This window comes from Zerene cesonia, chromosome 15 (assembly GCF_012273895.1).
Source record: "Zerene cesonia ecotype Mississippi chromosome 15, Zerene_cesonia_1.1, whole genome shotgun sequence".
Taxonomy (NCBI): domain Eukaryota; kingdom Metazoa; phylum Arthropoda; class Insecta; order Lepidoptera; family Pieridae; genus Zerene; species Zerene cesonia.
The window spans coordinates 714,592-731,563 of record NC_052116.1 but is presented as its reverse complement, the minus strand read 5'-3'; the positions used below and the strand labels follow the sequence as shown (position 1 = coordinate 731,563).

General features: G+C 39.9%; 1 protein-coding gene across 1 annotated transcript in view; it reads left to right on the top strand.

Moving 5' to 3' along the window:
* Positions 1–16,972, top strand: part of LOC119832416 (dynein heavy chain 3, axonemal) — a 50,171-nt gene that overhangs the window by 15,225 nt on the left and 17,974 nt on the right. The window contains 27 exon segments of the mRNA XM_038356088.1: positions 211–379; positions 788–981; positions 1,278–1,406; positions 1,834–2,035; positions 2,334–2,486; positions 3,181–3,404; positions 3,919–4,087; positions 4,358–4,463; positions 4,682–4,851; positions 5,400–5,514; positions 5,953–6,167; positions 6,481–6,687; positions 6,835–6,906; positions 7,422–7,565; positions 8,022–8,207; positions 8,493–8,719; positions 9,027–9,207; positions 9,689–9,836; positions 10,472–10,560; positions 11,127–11,240; positions 11,674–11,799; positions 12,668–12,828; positions 13,421–13,564; positions 14,114–14,233; positions 14,668–14,833; positions 15,846–16,098; positions 16,676–16,854. Of these exon segments, the coding sequence (XP_038212016.1) occupies positions 211–379; positions 788–981; positions 1,278–1,406; positions 1,834–2,035; positions 2,334–2,486; positions 3,181–3,404; positions 3,919–4,087; positions 4,358–4,463; positions 4,682–4,851; positions 5,400–5,514; positions 5,953–6,167; positions 6,481–6,687; positions 6,835–6,906; positions 7,422–7,565; positions 8,022–8,207; positions 8,493–8,719; positions 9,027–9,207; positions 9,689–9,836; positions 10,472–10,560; positions 11,127–11,240; positions 11,674–11,799; positions 12,668–12,828; positions 13,421–13,564; positions 14,114–14,233; positions 14,668–14,833; positions 15,846–16,098; positions 16,676–16,854 (4,363 nt within the window).

Below are 16,972 nucleotides of genomic sequence, written 5' to 3'. Positions count from 1 at the left end.
TTTTTTTAATCGTTTGGTTAGTATTGTCATCAAACGTTGCTTGAATATTTTATTCAACAAGGGCCCGTATATATCTAATCAACATTTAAAAAATCTGAAAGTCTTTTTACATCTGAACCACCCACCCACCATACAACTTAAAAAAATGCAAGTTTTGTCAATTCGGAAAAACTAGTTGGCCCGGCGTATGAAGCTAGGACCCATTTTCAGGACCCTGATGAGCGCGCTGAAGCTGAACCTGGGCGGCGCGCCGGAGGGCCCGGCCGGCACGGGCAAGACGGAGACCACGAAGGACCTCGCCAAGGCCGTCGCCAAGAAGTGCGTCGTCTTCAACTGCTCCGACGGCCTGGATTACAAGGCGCTCGGGAAGTTCTTCAAGGTCTTTGATAAAACTATTGCACAGAGATAACAATGCTGCCAATTTTCACAAAAGATTCACTTATACTTTATTCACTTCGCTCTTTGTATCTTGAAGTATAAATAAGATAAAATATTTTCTATATGGGATAATATATTCCAGTGATGATATCAAAATATTATAGAGCTTTTGCAAATGACCCCAATTTGTCAATAAAGTCATGATTCTGGTGTGAATTAGAAGGTATTTTTTGGGAATTTTTTTTTCTCATAATAGCTCAAATCTAAGACGAATGTAATGAGACCTGTTAAGTCAAATTTCATCAAACTGAACGCTACAAAGTGAACTAAAAATACTTATATAAATATGTTTAAAAAGGTTTGACAGGTAGAAATAAAACAGTACAAAAATTCAATTATAATCTTCCAGGGTCTGGCACAATCCGGCGCCTGGGCTTGCTTCGACGAGTTCAACCGTATCGAACTGGAAGTCCTATCAGTTGTGGCGCAGCAGATCCTGTCCATCCAGCTGGCGATCCTGCGCAGGGACAAGCGGTTCATCTTTGAAGGCACGGAGATCAGCTTGAACCCGACTTGCTCCGTCTTTATTACAATGAATCCTGGGTAATCTACACTAATATTTACACAGAGGAATCTTTTGTTTTTACGTATTTTTGTATGTTTGTGTTTTTGTATCATTGGACAGATTTCAAAAACTCGTGTCGTAGGCTATATATATACCTCGGGCGAAGCTGGGGCGAACAATTACTGTATATTTACTACCATTAAGCCTAAGCTTTGAGGAATTAATAAAAAATTGTTTCTACCATGCAAAACTATCAATCCCTTGCATTGGGTTGGATGGGATTAAATAGAAATATTTTCTTTTCACCAAATATACGATTCAATTTATTTGACAGGTACGCGGGCCGTACTGAACTCCCCGACAATCTGAAGGTGCTGTTCCGCACGGTGGCCATGATGGTGCCGGACTACGCTATGATCGGCGAGATCACGCTCTACTCCAACGGATTTGTTAATGCCGGCCCGTGAGATTTATGCTGATGATTTATTTGTGTTTCGATTTAAATCTTGCTTCTCTGTAAATAATATAAATCTTTATTTAAGTTTCGGTAAGCCCTAAAAAACCTTTGACCTCGGTTTTTTTCCGATCACGGGAAATTTTAATATTATATTTTTATTTGAATGGAAAATTTTATGCCTTGGACGTGTACATTAATTAAAAGGACTTATATAGGAATCGCTTATGACTCATTATCACATACTAGTATATTCCATCTTAGTTTATAATATAATGTAGCTAGTAGCGTTGCGTGCTTTAATATGTATCAAAATACGTGTGTGTGTGTGTGTGTTTATGTGGACCTTTTTAGATGCCAATACAAGAGACTAACAGTTGGATTAATTTAGCTAGCTATTTAGAGAGCCACGTCTAATCGTACACTGGACCCCCAGGCTGGCCCGCAAGATAGTGCAAGCGTACAAGCTGTGCTCGGAGCAGCTGTCGTCGCAGAACCACTACGACTACGGCATGCGCGCCGTCAAGTCGGTGCTGCTCGCGTCCGGCGCGCTCAAGAAGAACTACCCCGACAAGGACGAGGCGCAGCTCGTGCTGAGGGCCATCATCGACGTCAACATGCCCAAGTTCTTGTCCCAGGTTAGGTGGCATCTAGGATACGGCAACATTTCAGTGGTTACCGATTTTCGTTTTTTTCTGTAGCGTTCTGGCCGTTTTCTATATACATTTTAGATATACAGTTTGTTTTAAAAATAAGTTGCTTATACAGGATGTAATAGATTTAGTGTATACGCTGATTACGTTAAAGATAACGCTCGGTAAAACGCCTTAAACAGCATCGTAGACCTAGTCATTGACCTACTAGTATTAAAAACATCATCATATAATGTACCCTAGTAGTAAACACAGAGCTTCGATTTTCAACATCTGCTCCCAGGACGTGCCGCTATTCACCGGGATATACTCGGATCTCTTCCCGGGTGTGGAGATCCCGCAGCCGGACCGCGCGGAGCTGCTCAAGTGCATCAACAAGGAGCTGGACAAGCGCAACCTGCAGCCCACTGACTGGTACCTGGAGAAGATCATACAGGTACGGCTGTTGGGGGTTCTAGATCTGTACGGTTTTAGTCATTAGATTGGTAATATTTACGTCAGTTGAAATTCTTGCACATAGCTTCAACAAGTGAATCTGAAATAATGGTTGGGTTAGTGATTTTTATGCTCAAGGAGTTTGATCAGATTGGTAAGGGTTAGCAGTATTATATTATCTGTAGTATTATTAAGTTTTTAAGTAGTAATAAAATTGCAATAATAAAATATTTGCGAAGAAAATGAATCGTTTATACTATTATGCCTTTGTACGCACCCTATACTCGAAGATGTTAAATAAAAAGAGTCCCCTACTCGATGCTAGAGGGCGCTGTTATTAAATAAGGTAAATAGTAGGTATTTATGTAGCTGTATTATTATCGACACTGTATGCCAGTTCGTATTAATATGTACTTAAAAAAATCACTTTTTTAACACTTTAAAAATGCCGTAGACAGGGTATAAGTGAGCTATTTTACTAGATGCCTAGTATTTAGTGTTTCCAGTTACCCTAGTCATAAGCAGTTACCCTCGCCTCACTCGTCTGCTCAAAGGACATAAAAAGTAGCCTATATCACTTCAGTCTCCTATCACCAGACACAAAAATCCTATTATAAAGAAAGACAAATACACATTCGCATTTATAATATTAGTAAGGATAGAAAAGATAGCAAGGTAGAGTAACGATTTTCCAGATATACGAAATGATGCTAGTCCGGCACGGGTTCATGATAGTGGGTCCGCCGATGGGCGGCAAGACGCAGGCCTACCAGAGCCTGGCGGAGTCGCTGCGCGCGCTGCAGCTGATGAAGCCGCCGCCGCGCCACAAGGAGTTCGGCGCCATCTACCGCATCATCAACCCCAAGGCCATCACCATGGGCCAGCTCTACGGCTGCTTCGATCCCGCCAGCCACGAGTGGTGAGCTGTGGCCGTGTGATGAGTGTGGGTGGCTAGGGGTCAAAGAATGAGTGCTGATTTACGGGGATTACGCTGAACGTTTTCTTCTCTTATCTATTTACTCGATTTTTATAATAAAATAAGGTTTGAATAGCGTTCTGTGGGAAAAAGGAGTGCGCGTTCTGTCTGATAATGCCATTAGCGCGTAGCACTAATCGCCGAGACAGCGTGGCGTAAGGTTTGCGCCCTGACGCCCGCCTATTCACGTTCTGTTGAACCATAATATAACTTATTCCTTAAGATTTACTAGTCATACCAATAGATGGCGTGGCTGGATAACAGGTGACCAAGAGTCTAGGCGATGCTACGCTTTGGCAAAAAGACGCGGGTTCGAATCCCGCCTCGTGATTAATTTTTTTAAATTTTTTTTAAATTTCTCATTTACTTTTCCTTATCGGTAATTCGATGACTATCGTTATACTTCCCTTCGAATACGACCGTCGACCGTCACCCACAACAAGCGAGCGCGCCGCAGGTCGGACGGCGTGCTGGCGATAGCGTTCCGCGAGTACGCGATGTCCATAACGCGCGACCGCAAGTGGATCCTGTTCGACGGGCCCGTGGACGCCGTCTGGATCGAGAACATGAACACCGTGCTCGATGATAACAAGAAGCTGTGCCTCATGAGCGGCGAGATTATACAGGTGATGACTGCTGGCGGTCGTACACTACCGTGCCCTCTAGTGGGGCATACCCCAACAGATACTGAACTGTTTGACTGATCAATTTTCTTTACGGACAAGTTGGTTAGTCTACTGTGTTCTATCGGACTGAGCTTTATGTGAGTCCCTCGGGAAATCGAACCCAGGACGCTCATGCGTTAACTACTGTTCTGGCTGGCAATCATGTCTATAGTACAGGTCGTATGAAATGTAATTCAAAATTTGTTATATTTCTGCCAATTTCTCTTGCAGATGACAAACAAAATGAATTTAATATTCGAACCAGCGGACTTGGAGTTCGCGTCGCCCGCCACCGTGTCGCGATGTGGGATGATCTACATGGAGCCGGAACAATTGGGTTTGTCTCTTAAAAATCGCTTCTGCTATTATGTCTATCCAGAGAATAATGTTTATATTTGTTCCATATTTGCCATACACCAATGCCACAATAATGCTGCGGAAAAATATGTCTACCTCCTTTCCTGACACTGTTCTTAAACCATCACCATTGTTTGATAACGTCTTCATTATTCGCATCATGGTATTCGCGGTGGTATGAATGAAGTCTATTCGCAGGCTGGCGTGCGTTCCTCAGCTCGTACAACACGCACCTCAGCAAGAAGCTGATACCGGAGCAGTTCGATCTGATCCAGGAGCTGATCGACTGGCTCGTGCCCGCCATGTTCGAGTTCATGCAGATGAAGTGCACGCACTTTGTGCAAGTGGGCGAGATACACCAGTTCTATGTGAGATTCGTTAATATGTATAACAGCCTTATTTTTAAACGACTTCAAAAAAAGGAGGAGACAATGAATTTTACTGAATTTTTTGTGTTTGCTACCTCAGTACTTCCGACTCGGTGAACAGATTTTATTAATTATTTTCATGTTTGAAACCTGGTGCCTGCTATGTGCTCCTATTTAAATTTGATTTAGTTCTTATAATTTATTTCAATTTAGTTCTTTGTAAAAATAATTGCGTAATTTATAAATATTGAATATATAGAATTCGAAGGTAATTGGCCAAGTCAAATCTAATTTATCTACCTTAAACTCTCACATATTTAAATAACACTCACTGTTACAGATATTCAATAAAGCACATAAATAGAGTTTAATACTTATTCATAATGTGATTTTGTTCCTATAAATACATATTTAGATTTTTCATAGAACTTGTCACTCGTTAAAATGTCCACACTTTTTGCTTCGAAGATCACAGCCAAGCATAATTTTTGTATTGAACGTGTTATTGGTGGGATCGATTTAGTAGTTTTATTGTATTTGCATGGCAGTCGTTCACGCGGCTGTTCACGTGTCTGCTGGAGGGCGAGACGCAGTTCAGCACGATCTGGCTGCAGTGCACGTTCGTGTTCGCGCTGCTCTGGGGCATCGCGCCATCCATCAACGGTCAGTGGGTTTTGGGGCATGACATGTATATGTCACTTCAGCGTTATGAGGACTTTTGGATAGTTTTTTAAATAAAGTCTTTAAAATGAAGATTAATGGGATGTGAAGGAAGTGAAAATTAAAGAGAGGGCTCCAAAATTTTCCTGTGAGTCAACAGTAGATTAAATAAAATGGTATATGGAATATAATATACTATAACATAACACAGAATTGGTGTAGAATAAGCGCAACATTCTAAATTGTCCCGTTACTGGTGTCTAACTTCAGCTTTATAAAAACAACTAAGTTAATCGCGTGAATTTCTATAATCCAGTGTTTACCACTATCGAGCACTATCGAGCGTCTCTTTGGTATAAAACAGTGCATTGTGGAATTTTTCACTATTTCTAAATTTCTAAAACTCTAAATTTTATATTTTCCTGTATTCTTATATCACAGGTGAAAGTCGAAAAGCGTTTGACACGTTCTTCCGCAAGCTCCTAGACGGGAGTAACGCGACATATCCCAAGCCGAAATCGTTCAAGCTGACCAAGAACCAGCTGTTCCAGGACAAGGACACGGTGTTCGACTATGTTTATGACAAGAGGAACAACGGCACCTGGATACCCTGGGCCGAGCTGGAGAAGGAGGCGCCGCTGCCGCCCACTGCCAAGGTTGGTGTATACTATATGTAATAAGTTATTAAATCTTTGGATAAAAATGTTAGAATTATCACTTAAAATATTGAGTGTGGTCATTTAAGTCAAAGTGACCACATTCTTATTTTATGCTTGATACAGACAACACACCGTATTTTTTTTTATATTCTATAATTATATTACCGCTGAATGGTAATGATTGCGATATTATTAATGAATAAACAAATATTTAGTTATTGTAATGATTCTTTTTTTTATAAATAGCTACACGATAAAAATAAAAAAAAGTTTCTAATGATGCAATGTAATATTTATCTCAATATTTCAGGTGAACGACCTTATAATACTTACCAACGAGAACGCTTGCCTCCGTTTCTTCGTCTCCAAGATGGTGAAATCGAAGATACCCATCCTGCTGGTGGGCCCCACGGGCACCGGCAAGTCCTCGCTGGTGCTCAACTTCTTGCTATCGCTGCCCAAGGAGAAGTACATCACCAACACCATTAATTTCTCAGCGAGGACCACCGCAAATCAGGTAAACAGCGAAATAGTTATTTCTGGTATTTGAACACTTCAATTTTTTATTTCTGAAATCCTAGAAAGTTCTATTGTGAAACTGTTATATTTTGAATCAGAGATAAGGATGATAATATTTTACAAAGAGTGACTTTTTTCTTTTCAGACGCAGGATATAATTATGTCAAAGGTTGATAGAAGGAGGAAAGGAGTATTTGGTCCATCTATGGGTAAAAAAGTATGTATTTAGCTAAATATACAGAAAAAAAAGATAATAATTGTATATATCAAATTACTCACAATCATCACCTATTTGTTAATATCAGATGTTGTTTGACGCACCGTAAAGTAAACACGAGTTAGCTAGTTTTCAAATTATCTTCTATAATTGTACAAGAAAGTCGTGTTAGTTAAACTATTTATAGCTCGAGAACGGCTGAGCCGACTATGTTCAAATTTGGTACAGAAATTGTTTGCGACCCGATAAGGACATAGGATAATTTTTATCTCGGAAATTGAACGGGAACGGGAACTTTGCCGGTAACATCCGGGGTCTATCTTCCATGCGGGCAAAGCCGCGGGCGGAATACTAGTGTATGATAATAATCATTATATGCATACGTTTCCACGGCATCGATGTGGAAATAAACAAAATAGAGACATGAATTCGTCTGACTCATAACGGTTTATGTATTTTTTCCATTTTTTATTATTTCAGTATTTATTTTAGTATTTATTTTAGTATTTTCCCAGTGTGTGCTGTTCGTGGACGACCTGAGCATGCCGCAGAAGGAGCAGTGGGGCGCGCAGCCGCCGCTGGAGCTGCTGCGGCAGTGGATCGACCACGGCCACTGGTACGACCTCAAGGAGATGGCGCGCCAGGAGCTGGTGGACGTGGTGAGTGCTCTGAGGCAACCTTGATGTAGTTTACGACCCGTGGAATTACTGTAAAAATGGTCCAACGTGGTGTTTTGGAGATAATTAGGAACACATAGGTCCAAATTTTTGTTTTTGGAATGTTTCTTAAGGAATCATAGTATAGTATATCTTTTAAAAATTTATGAGCTAAATGTACAGACATATAATAATCAGCATTGGTGACTCAGTGGTAAGCTCCTCGGATTTCCAAATCGATAAAGGACTCGAGACCAGGCGAGCGTGCAAGAAATAAAATTCTATTTGTCTGTGCATCTCAATAACATCACCACTTCTGCGTGGTGGATTATGGCCTGAACCTTCATAGGAGGCCTGTGTCCCAGCAGTGGGAACCTGTATGAGCTGACGATGGTGATAATTTTACTTAATTGCATTAATTTAATTTGAAAAGTAACGTGTTCTTTACAATATTTCCAGCTGTTCGTGTCAGCAATGCTGCCTCCAGGCGGCGGCTCCAATCTGATCTCGTCGCGTCTGACGCGCCACACCGTGCTGATCACGCTTGACTCGTTCGAAGACAACACCCTCAATAAGATCTTCTGCACCATCATGGATTGGCACTTCGCGAAGGGCTTCAGCGACACACTGGCAAGACAGAGCAAGGTGACTGTAGGATAATTGTAGATTTGTATAAGCTGGGATTTTGGTGGAATTGGATAATTTAGAAAAGTCCTTATGACTAGGTTTCCTCGATGACCTGCTATGTTTTTTTTCTTATAAAATATTGACTAATCAAATACATTCTTTATTTTAATATGCGTAAGGTCTGCCATATAGCCTTATGCCTTTGTAGATGATTCTGGGCGGTGGTAGCGCTTACCACCAGGCGAACCACCAGCTCCTTTTTCGTCTACGACAACCAAACATGTTGAACCGGAACTGTTACAGACGGTGGTCGGGGCCACCATGGAGGTGTACAAGGCGGTGACGCTGCAGTTCCTGCCGACGCCCAGCAAGTGCCACTACCTGTTCAACCTGCGCGACTTCGCGCGCGTCATCAAGGGCGTGCTGCTCGTGCCCGCCTCGCACATGCGCGACGTCGGCAAGCTCGTGCTGCTGTGGATACACGAGACCTACCGCGTCTTCTACGATCGCCTGGTCGACGATGCCGATAGGTGCTGCTCTCATTGGAAACAGATATATTTTTTAACGAGAGATTTTGGAAAATAAAATAAAAATTAATTTTGTGTGTGTTAATTAACTGGAATAATTTGATACACGTCAACAAGTCAAGTAACTTCTGCTTTTTCTTTAGCTTCTGTGCATTTATTATTTATATAAGTTAATGGCGAGTTTAAAAAAATCTTGAACTATGTAAAACTAATAAAACTGCGTCTTCTTAGAGCAAAAAACTACATCACAAATTTATCGTTTCCGATGCACGTTTCAAATAATGTCCCTTATTACTTTGCACCCTTCCAGACTGAAGCTATTCGACGTGGTGTACAAGGCGGTGTACGGCAACTACCGCGTGCACATGGACCAAGTGCTGACGGAGCTGGGCTACGTGCCGGAGGGCGAGAAATGCTCCAACAAGCACGCCGCCAACATCTTCTTCGGGAACTACATGGAGCCGGATGCCGATCCCAAGATTTACGATCAGGTGAGCGGTGGTGCTGAGTGTTTCTCTGGTTACTTTATGTTTTGACTGAATTTGCTTAAAAATATTTGTCTGTTTGTGTGAAGTATTAACAGGACAAGTAAAATAAAACATAACTCAATTGTTGTATCAAATCACTGGTTGGATTTGGACACATTGATGTGTAAAACACATTTCAAATAGTTAAGGTTTATTATGTTTTTAGTAGGATTTGTTCATCAAGTAATAGAAATGTTTTATATTGAACTGGCTTTTTGCTCGCGGCTTCGCCCATATGATCGAAGAAAATTCCCTTGGATATGGCACGTATCACCGCAGTAAAAAGTAATCTATAGCACTCCAGTGGGAATCTGTTTCATAAAACTCTGTAAAACCATAGTAAAAGAAAGACAAACAAACACACTTTCGTATTTATAATATTAGTAAAGGTGTCTGTCTGCAAACGTCCTATCCATATAAAATACTAATTTTATGTCATCCGAAGGTAATGGACCTAGATGACATGTCAGTTAAAATGGAGTACTACTTGGAAGAGTACAACGTGGTGTCGTCATCGCCGATGTCGCTGGTCATGTTCCGGTACGCGCTGGATCATATCTCGAGATGCACCCGCGTGCTGTTGCAGGATAACGGTATTGATGTTATTTTTTTTAATGTCAAATTGGGAAACTGAGCTGGTGGTTCGCCTGATGGGAAGCAATCACCACCGCTCATGAACATTTGCAGAAGTATTGGCCTGTGTGTGAGATGAGAACGGATTGACAACTGGAAAAAAAATAATGAGCTGGGATGGGTGAGGGAAAGGAAACTGGCCTCCAACTCCCCTACTCACCGTACGAAACACGGTAGCATGCTACTATTTCACGCTGGTTTTCTGTGGGGCTGTGGTACTTCCCCGGTAGAACCTGCTCAATTCATACCGAGGCGTACTCGACTCCCATATAAAATTTTTGTGACTATGTGGAATTATTTTACTCAAATAAGCATTGGGCTGGATGGGAACAGCTAGAGATATATCGTTGTGGAGAACTGGGGGAAATATATACTAAAGAGCAAGACAATCGTGAAAACTATGTCACATACAGATATTAGCATTACTTTATTTTTTATAAAATTAATAAATACTAGTTCCGCAGTAGTAGTCATAAAAAGAATTGGAATATATGATATTTTTATATATATTTTTAATAAGGGCAATGCTAGTCTATAGTTTATTATACTAATTATCAAATAAATATAAATTAAGTATTTCATGGAATCCGTTCAGGTAACTTATTACTGGTCGGTGTGGGAGGAAGCGGCAGGAGCAGTGCTGTGAAGTTAGCTGCGAGTATTCTGGAGATGAATGTCATACAGGTACATATAATTATATTATAACTATATACTGTCATTCAGGGGTATGAAAAACAGATGTTGGCCGATTCTCAGACATACCCAATATGCACACAAAATTTCATAAGAATCGGTCCAGCCGTTTCGGAAGAGTTCGGTTACTAAAATTGTGACACGGGAATTTTATATATAAGACTAGCTGCACCCGGCAAACGCTGTTCTGCCTTACTCTGATCATTTAGAGGTATGAAAAATAGATGTTAGCCGATTCTCAAACATACCCGATACGCACACAAAATTTCTTAAGAATCGGTCAAGCCGTTTCGGAGGAGTATGGCAACGAAAACTGTGACACGAGAATTTTATATATTAGATATACTGTTCTTTGTCCTAACCTTAAACTTAAAAGCCTTATTGCAATTAATGTACATCTAAGAAGAAATTATATCAAATATCTATGTAAATAATGATATTGCATTCTTCGACACTCGAATAAAAACATAATAATACCTTCAAAAGATTTTGTCTCGTCCGTGACGAAGCAATTCTTATTAAATAACATCAATAATTATATAAAAATATTCACACAGATCGAGATATCTCGCGTGTACGGACAGAACGAGTGGCGAGATGACCTCCGCAAGATGTTGATGAAGGCCGGCATCATTGGGAAACCGCTGGTGTTCCTGTTCGCTGATAACCAAGTGAGTGATAAGCTTACAAACATTTTCACTTCGATACAAGTGGGTGCACAAGGAGAACTTCTGAAGAAAAATTAGATTGAATCAATCGTTGGTTGAACAGAAATAGGTTTGATCTCAAGAGGTTTCAATATTCAGTTTTCTACACGTTTATTGATTTTCTTATATTTAGGATGGTTTAAGTAAATACAAGTATATTCGTGTTCTTTAATGATTTAAGGACCGAGGGTTGGTACTGACCATACCCTGTTATTTATGCTGCAAGGCACACTACAAAAGTCGCCACCGAAAACCAATGTTCCCGAAATTTTCTCTATCTTACATATTACACTATTGTTTCATTTTCTACTTACTGCATTCCTGTTTTATTGCCAAATAAAGGTATGTCTACGTCTCTCTCAATGTCTAACTAAAGCCTTAAACTGAATGATTCCAGATAATGTACGAAGGTATGGTGGAGGATATCAACATGTTGCTTAACACCGGCGACATTCCCAATTTGTACGGGATGGACGAGAAAGTGGAGATTCTGGACAAGATGCAAGCGGCCGTCAGAGAGAGCGTGAGTGTGGACATACTGTATTGTAATATGCTAGATTTTAATTAATATAGTCACTGTTCATATAAAGAACAAATATATAAAACTAGCTTTTCGCCCGCGGCTTCGCCCGCTTATATCGTGCGACATGGTAAGGAGTTTTTTTTTTCGCATTAAAAAGTATGGTTTGTTCTTTCGTTTAGCTCCATCTTCATACCAAGTTTCATCAAAATCGGTTTGACAATATCGAATTTTCATACAAACATTCATCCCCTCGTTCAACCCTTACTACCCTTTTTTCGCAATAAAAAGTATCCTATGTCCTTTCCCAAGATCAGTTCTATCTTCATACCAAATTTTATCAAAATCGGTTCACTGGTTTAGGCGTGAAAGCGTAACAGACAGACAGACAGACAGAGTTACTTTCGCATTTATAATATTAGTAGGGATTAGTAGGGATGTATGCTATTTTTTGGAAACTAACGTTCATAGATTAAGATTTTTTTGCTACTCATTGTGTGGAAATGTGATAGTTAATAAATCGTATCTGCAGTTTAAAAAATTAAGCCATTGATTAAAACTTAGACAGTTCCAAGGTTCTGGCTATTTTAAATATAAATATTGAAATCTTTTCTATTGAGAAAGCCGAAAGGAAAAAAAATGTTTGCCCACATATTTTTAAGGACGTGACATAAATAATGTTTTATTATGCACTTATTTAATAACAAAAACAATGAATAGGAAATAAATCACAGCATACTCTTTTCTAAAATCTAACTCTCTGAGGACGTAGTTATCATCGTTTTCCTTGGAAATAAAACTGAATTGAAACGAGTAGATGGTAGCATGAATGTTGGGCCGTGTATGACGATAGTGAAATAACATTCACCAGGGCAAGAAGATAGAGACGACTCCGCTAGCGATGTTCGGTTTCTACGTGGAGAGGGTGAAGGCGAACCTGCGGATCGTGCTCGCGATGTCGCCCATCGGGGACTCGTTCAGGAACCGCTTGAGGATGTTCCCCTCGCTCATTAATTGTGCCACCATCGATTGGTTAGTGCTTGTAGCGTAACTCTAAGGCACCTGAAACAAAAATCTGTCTATGAAATGCTGACATGGGATCATGGGTGGCTATGCGTTGCTACGGTTTGGCATAGAAACGCGGGTTCGAAAGTCGTCTCGTGATCACATTTTTTTTATTTTTATGCTTTTTTCATTTATAAAGCATTTGAAATTGAATGCGATAAAAGTAAACATTAACTTTTAAGCTATTTTTCTTTTATTATAAAATTTTGGTATGTTTAATAACCCTCTCAGAATTATCACGAATCTAAATTTGTACATGCAAAAATTCACCAAGCCTACGACATATTTTTTTGAATATTACAAAATATTGAATATACAAATAAATAAACGGTTTCAAATCACCAAACAACAGGCCGGTGGCCCATTTCCATTTCTTCAACCTTCTCAGACCATTCCTTCTTCAGTTCCAGAAGTCAATCCTTTCCTTATCCAATACACCTTAAAAGCGGACAGTGTATCACCAGAGGTACCAACTCTGCGAATATTCATGAGCGGTGGTGATCGCTTACCATCAGGCGAACCACCAGCTCAGTTGTTCGCTATGACATAAATAAATCAGGTTCACATCATGGCCCCCGGAGGCGCTGGAGCGCGTGGCGTCCATGTTCATAGCCAAGATGGAGAACGTCGGCGAAGAGCTGCGCGACGCGTGCGTAGTGATGTGCCAGCTCTTCCACACTAGTGTTGTCACACTGAGCGATAGGTGCGTAGCGCACTTCGTTTAGTCGTTATTGAGATGAGGACAACTTATTATCTGAAATTGTAGTTTGAATTTTCAAGTTAACCGTACCAATACTTTAAAAATTAATACTGAATTTGGTATTTTTTTTATTAGGAGATTTAGAATTATATTCATGATCTAAGCATGGGGTGGGAATGTGGTACTTCCCCGGTGCGAGCTGGCCCAATTCGTACCGAAGCGTGCTCGGCTTTAACATACGAAAATTGATTGATTGAAAATGAAATCTGTTCCGAAAGTGGGTAAAGACGGTTACAAACAAACTGTCGGTAAATGTAGATGAAACTAATAAAAGCGTTTATCTAAATCTGAATGAAAATGATGTCTATATGCCGATAGAAAAAACCCTTTGTGTGAATGATAAAAAGTGAAATAATTAAATCATTGACCGTCATCAATAGTCCATATCTGTTTCCACTTCACGGTCACATTTTGAGACGGACGTCTTAATATTTCTTTAAAATGATGCAAAATTAAGATATACCTCTCCATTTATAAACGTGTATCTCCTAGGTTCTACGCAGATCAAAAGCGCAAAGTGTATGTAACACCCACGAGCTACTTGGAACTCATCAAGGCGTTTATGAGTTTATACGCTTTGAAAGTCGACCAGATCACCAAGGCGAGAATACGGTAAAAATTAAACAATAAGTTTAAGTATATATTTATTTATCAACACAAAAACATGTTGAAAATAAAAGTTGAATCCTGTAAACTCGAGAGGAAGTAAAATACAGATTATTTAGTATTTATAAACTTAAACTCGAACATTTATTTATTCAATTAGACATTTTCTAGAAGCACTTTTGAATTGTCCTGATATTGATCTAACATAATTTTATGGCCGATTCTGAAAGGAGTTTCTACAGAGATAGATAGACTTTAAAAGGACAGGAGTCTGTAGTTTAGGCACCAGTCACACTATTCACTAAATTTCATCATCAGCCCATACATGTACCCACTGCTGGGACACAGGAAACTTAAGAACTGATACTCAAGTGTTAAATTACATTAAATTTCACTTCCAATAACATTTCTCATCTGTTTCGTTCATTATTTTGCCACAGCTACGAGACAGGTCTCGAGCAGCTGGAGTTCGCGGCTGGCCAGGTGGCGGTGATGCAGCAGAACCTTATCGACCTGCAGCCGCTGCTCGTGGAGACCTCCGACAAGACTGAGAAGCTGATGATCAAGATCGAACAGGATACGGTTGTTGTGGAGAAGCAGAAAGAGGTCAGATGCAGCAAAACAGCAATTCAACCTTAACTAATTTGAATAGAAAAAGCGTATTTTATTGGGCGGTCGTAGCTCTCAAGAAGGTATCTATGGGACTAGGGCATAACTTAACTATATACTTTATTCAATTTGTTTTTCTTTACGTTATATTGACTTCATTAATAATCTTATCTAATTAAAAATCTTCTTTTTTGTCCTGAGATAAGACTTGGCTACTTTTAATTAAAAGAACACTCGACTTAGCTATTTATATCATACATAAAATTCTCGTGTCACAATGTCTCTATACTCCTCCGAAACGGCTTGACCGATTCCTCTGAAATTTGGTAAGCATATTGGGTAGGTCTGAGAATCGGCTAACATCTATTTTTCATACCACTAAACGATAAGAGTAAGGCAGAACAGCGTTTGCCGGGTGCAGCTAGTATCTTTATAAATTTTGAAAGAATAGAAAAAATTTTATCACGAGGCAGGATTCGAACCTGCGTATCTTGCCTAACCGTAGCAACGCCTAGACTCTCGGCCACCCGTGATCCTGCCACAGTAATCGAATTTCTTCTACTCTTTCGGTTTCATGTGCCTAAGGGGCACCCCACGCCATCTATTGAGATGATTAAGAACCATCACAACCAATACGAAACATTATTTCAATGATTACAATATTGTATCGATGGAACGCGGCCTTTGTTAAATTTAATTTTTAGTTTGATAGCATTGTTGAAATTTTATTTTTCTATTCTTTCAAAATTTCTCATTTATAAAGCAATTCAATGCTATAAAACTAAAAATTATATTTATATCTTTCATATTTGTAATTGTGTATAGGTGTCTATTTTATAAGTTGTCCTAAATAAATAGATCTCTGAAAGAATGACTGAATGAATGAACAAATAAATAAACTTCATCTCGCAAACGTTTAAACAATTCCCCATAAAAGACAATGAATGAACCGAGGAACGAAGGAACGAACGAACGAATGAATGAATAAAGTTCGTTTCGTTACGTGCAGATCGTGGGCGCGGACGAGGCGCTGGCCAACGAGGCGGCGGCGGCGGCGCAGGCCATCAAGGACGACTGCGAGTCCGACCTGGCGGAGGCGGTGCCGGCGCTGCAGGCCGCGCTGGACGCGCTCAACACGCTCAAGCCGGCCGACATCACGCTCGTCAAGTCCATGAAGAACCCGCCCGCCGGCGTCAAGCTGGTCATGGAGGCGGTGTGCGTCATGAAGGGCATCAAGGGGGACAGGAAGATGGACCCCAACGGTTCGTCGTCCAGTTGTATACACCCTGTCCCGAATCCCGCAGATGGTGCCCTGTGCTCTGTGGTACTTACAGTTTTTGGAAATGGTGCTTACGGATAAAATACTTAAACAACGAAACGACCTAAAATTTCTTATTTCTTAAAATCTGTGTTTACATCGCTAGCTTCGCTCAGCTGGCGTATACCGCTCAGCTTATGAAAACATAATCTTAACATAAGTGTGCGTGCGGGTGGCAAAAAAGACGAATGGTCAGTTAAGGGTGAAAAAAAATACATCAAGGATTTTATGAGTATTTATTGCGTGATTAGCGTGTAAAAAAAACTGTAAGTTCCATTAAGCACGCCATCGGCGGGACGCTCTGTATATATATCTTTATTCTTATGACACGGTAGCAAAGTCGTTTGATTAAAATTTTCTTACGATTTGCTAACAATAGAGATTTGTTGAGTAGTTGTGTAAAATTTAAAACCATTGATAGTTAATTTTCTTTGATGCAAAGCTTTGGTTGATTTGGTTTGGCTGGATTAGTGAGTCTTAAATGTTTTATGTGAAATTATTATAAATTATTACCGTTTAAGGTAAACCGTTCGAAGACTTCTGGGGACCGTCACAGAAAATGCTGGGAGACATGAAGTTCCTGGAGAGCTTGAAAAATTATGACAAAGACAATATTCCACCCGCAATCATGAAGAAAATAAGAGATAAGTTGGTATCTTTCACTCAATCACTAATTGTTATACTTTTTAAATGCACAAGTGTGGAAAGATAGCGATATACAAGTAAATAATTCACTATTTAAAAAAAATACGTTACAAATCACCTAAAACATATAATGTGGGAATTATTTTCAATTTTTGTGGGAGTCGAGCACGCTT